Source organism: Cryptomeria japonica, chromosome 7, assembly GCF_030272615.1.
Source record: "Cryptomeria japonica chromosome 7, Sugi_1.0, whole genome shotgun sequence".
Classification (NCBI taxonomy): domain Eukaryota; kingdom Viridiplantae; phylum Streptophyta; class Pinopsida; order Cupressales; family Cupressaceae; genus Cryptomeria; species Cryptomeria japonica.
In genome coordinates, this window is record NC_081411.1 from 111,072,103 (window position 1) to 111,074,819 (window position 2,717).

The window sequence follows — 2,717 nt, forward strand, 5'->3', positions numbered from 1 at the left end:
ATATTTAGAGCTAATAGTTTATACTAAGATATATTTTTTTTAAAAAAAAATTTAAAATATATTATTTTATATTATTTAATGAAAAGATAATTTTTCATTTAGATGTATATTTATTCATTACATAATATTTTTTTTTTAAATTAAAGATAGAATTAACAATTCTATATAATCTAATTGTGTGTGTTTATTTTTTCTGATAATAGATCAATATATATCTATCATTACTGAGGACTTCTTAGGACTTCTTTGATGAATGGAACTTCTTTTTTTTAAGGTTTGATCAAAAGATGATTTTTAATTTAGATATATACTTTTCAAATTGTAATATATTTGTTAAAAAAAATAACATAAAACTGAATTTATATAATCTTATAATATTCATCAAAATATATATTGCTACCTTGTTCAGTTTTTGCTCTTCCCTTGCTCCCAGTATTGGAGCGATTTATAGCTTTTATCATCTCTGCTCTTCTTTTAGTCACTATCAGCATTGTGGATTTTAATTTCTAATTCCATGATTTACTCTGCTGTATTGAAAGATTAAATCAAAATTAAAAAAAGTACACACAGAATGAATCGTGCGCTTTAGTACATCCTTATTTATTTAGAGTAGAAAGAATGGTTGCAAGACACTCAAGCCATTATCAACCAGTCATATAAACTCTACAAGAATACAATCCTTATAAGTAGACGACGACTTCCTGAGCAGGGAAAAACAACTGAAAGATTCCTATGCAGTAAATAAAACACACAAGTCCATGTCAGAGTATCCAACACAGATATAGAAGAAAGATGTTTAGTACATAGCACTCAATACAATCGCTCCTGCCAAAACACTGATTATTGATGATGGAGTGAAAGGGACTCCTGCATTGGCTGTTGGTCCCGCTCGAGCTGCTGGAGAAATTACTCCAACAGGAGTTGTGGGAGGAAGTAATCATGGTGATTGTGAAGTGGGGGCCGGTGCATTTGGAACTGAAGTAGACAACAGAGATTTACACGTGAACAGACTTAAACAACACATCCTAAGCAAATCAGATATATACATGATCAACTTAAACAACATATCCTAAGCAAATCAGATATATACATGATCACTTAAATAGCACATACTAAACTATATATACATATGATCAGAATTAAACAACACAATCTAAGAAAATCAGATAGACACGCAATCTGATTTACAAAACACACTCTAAACAGCATTACTAGGACCTGCAAGCCCAGCCATTCAATTAGTCATTTTCAAGAATATGTATACAAACAACCCGCTTAGCCATTCAATTAGTCATTTTCAAGAATATGTATACAAACAACCCGCTTAGACAACAGAGATGCACATAAACACTAAATTAGATATGCACACGATCGGACTTAAACAATACACTCTAAACAAATCAGAACAAAGTAGATGTACACAGTCAGACTTAAACAACACTCTTAGAAAATCAGATATACACACGATCAGAACGAAACAACACACTCCAAGCAAGTCAGCTATATGCACACTCTAAGGAAGTCAGATATATGTTCTATCAGACTTAAACAACACACTATACAAATTAGATGTACACAAGATCAGATGTAAACAACACAATCCAAGCAAAATTAGATATAAACACTATTAGACCTAAACAATACATTATACAAATAAGATGTATGTACCATTGGATTTAAACAGCACACTCTAAGAAAATTAGATTTAAACAAAAACATACTTGAACAAGACACTGTAATTAAATCAGATATACAATCAAACAACACACTCTAAACTTCGATTTTCTCAAATAATTCATCTAAAATGACACTTCAATTATACACAATGCCCGCAACTGCTCACAAATCACCACCATAACAAGTGCCCAAATTAAAACTAATCCTCTTAAACTTGTATGGGATGCTTATTTACAACAAACCCAAAAAAATAAAAACACAAGAGAAGTGATTAATTACCTTTACAACGGGTGAGAGCTGGAGTGCTGATTTTGCAGGCTCCTGGAAGAGCGAGAGCCTGTGTTTGATTAATGGGGATGCCAAAAGCATTGCTGGTGATGAACAGCTGACACAGACAGACTGCGCTGGTTTGCACTACTGAAGATAATGCAGTGCAGCAGCTCTGTGGTGGAGGTGAAGTGGTGACATTGCTTGTAATATACCCTACGCAAGGAGAAAGTGTTGCCATAGATGTTGCACATCCTGTAGACTGAGCTGCCACACCACCATAATTTGTAGATCCTGCTATTATTAACACCACAGTCAATACTACTGAATGGAATGGCTGAGGAAATCCCATTACACCTGCCTTTGAAAGAGTAAATCACTCTTAAACAAGTAAAGAAAAAGTTTAAGCCGATTAAAGACAGAGATGTTACTAGTGGGGAATGATGAGACTGTGGCATCCTTGACTTCAAGGGTTATTTATACAGCCAATGTGAGAATGAGTTAGGGATTGCGTGAGTTGGAATTAAAATGCGTTGTGTCGCTTTTGATGATGATAACCATTGTCGACTCAAAAATTTGAAGCCCATATGCCAACTACCTACTGCTTAACAAACTTCACCAAATTTCAGTTTCAAATTAGAATCTTACTCATTGTGTCGTGAAAGCATACTCATTGCTGTCAAGAACAAGTATGGTGGGCAACAAAACAGAAGTTAAATGAGAAGCTTACGTAAAATTCCTGGTTCTGGAGGCTGTGGAATGTTTATCTTTAA

General features: G+C 33.8%; 1 protein-coding gene across 1 annotated transcript; it reads right to left on the reverse strand.

Moving 5' to 3' along the window:
* Positions 1-625: 625 nt before the first annotated feature.
* LOC131056158 (non-specific lipid transfer protein GPI-anchored 15-like) lies at positions 626-2,362 on the reverse strand. Its single transcript, XM_057990510.2, has 2 exons — positions 1,957-2,362; positions 626-975 (listed from the first exon to the last, which is right to left on the reverse strand). Exons 1-2 carry the CDS (start codon positions 2,294-2,296, stop codon positions 938-940), a joined length of 378 nt encoding a protein of 125 aa, XP_057846493.2. The 5' UTR covers positions 2,297-2,362; the 3' UTR covers positions 626-937.
* Positions 2,363-2,717: the final 355 nt, after the last annotated feature.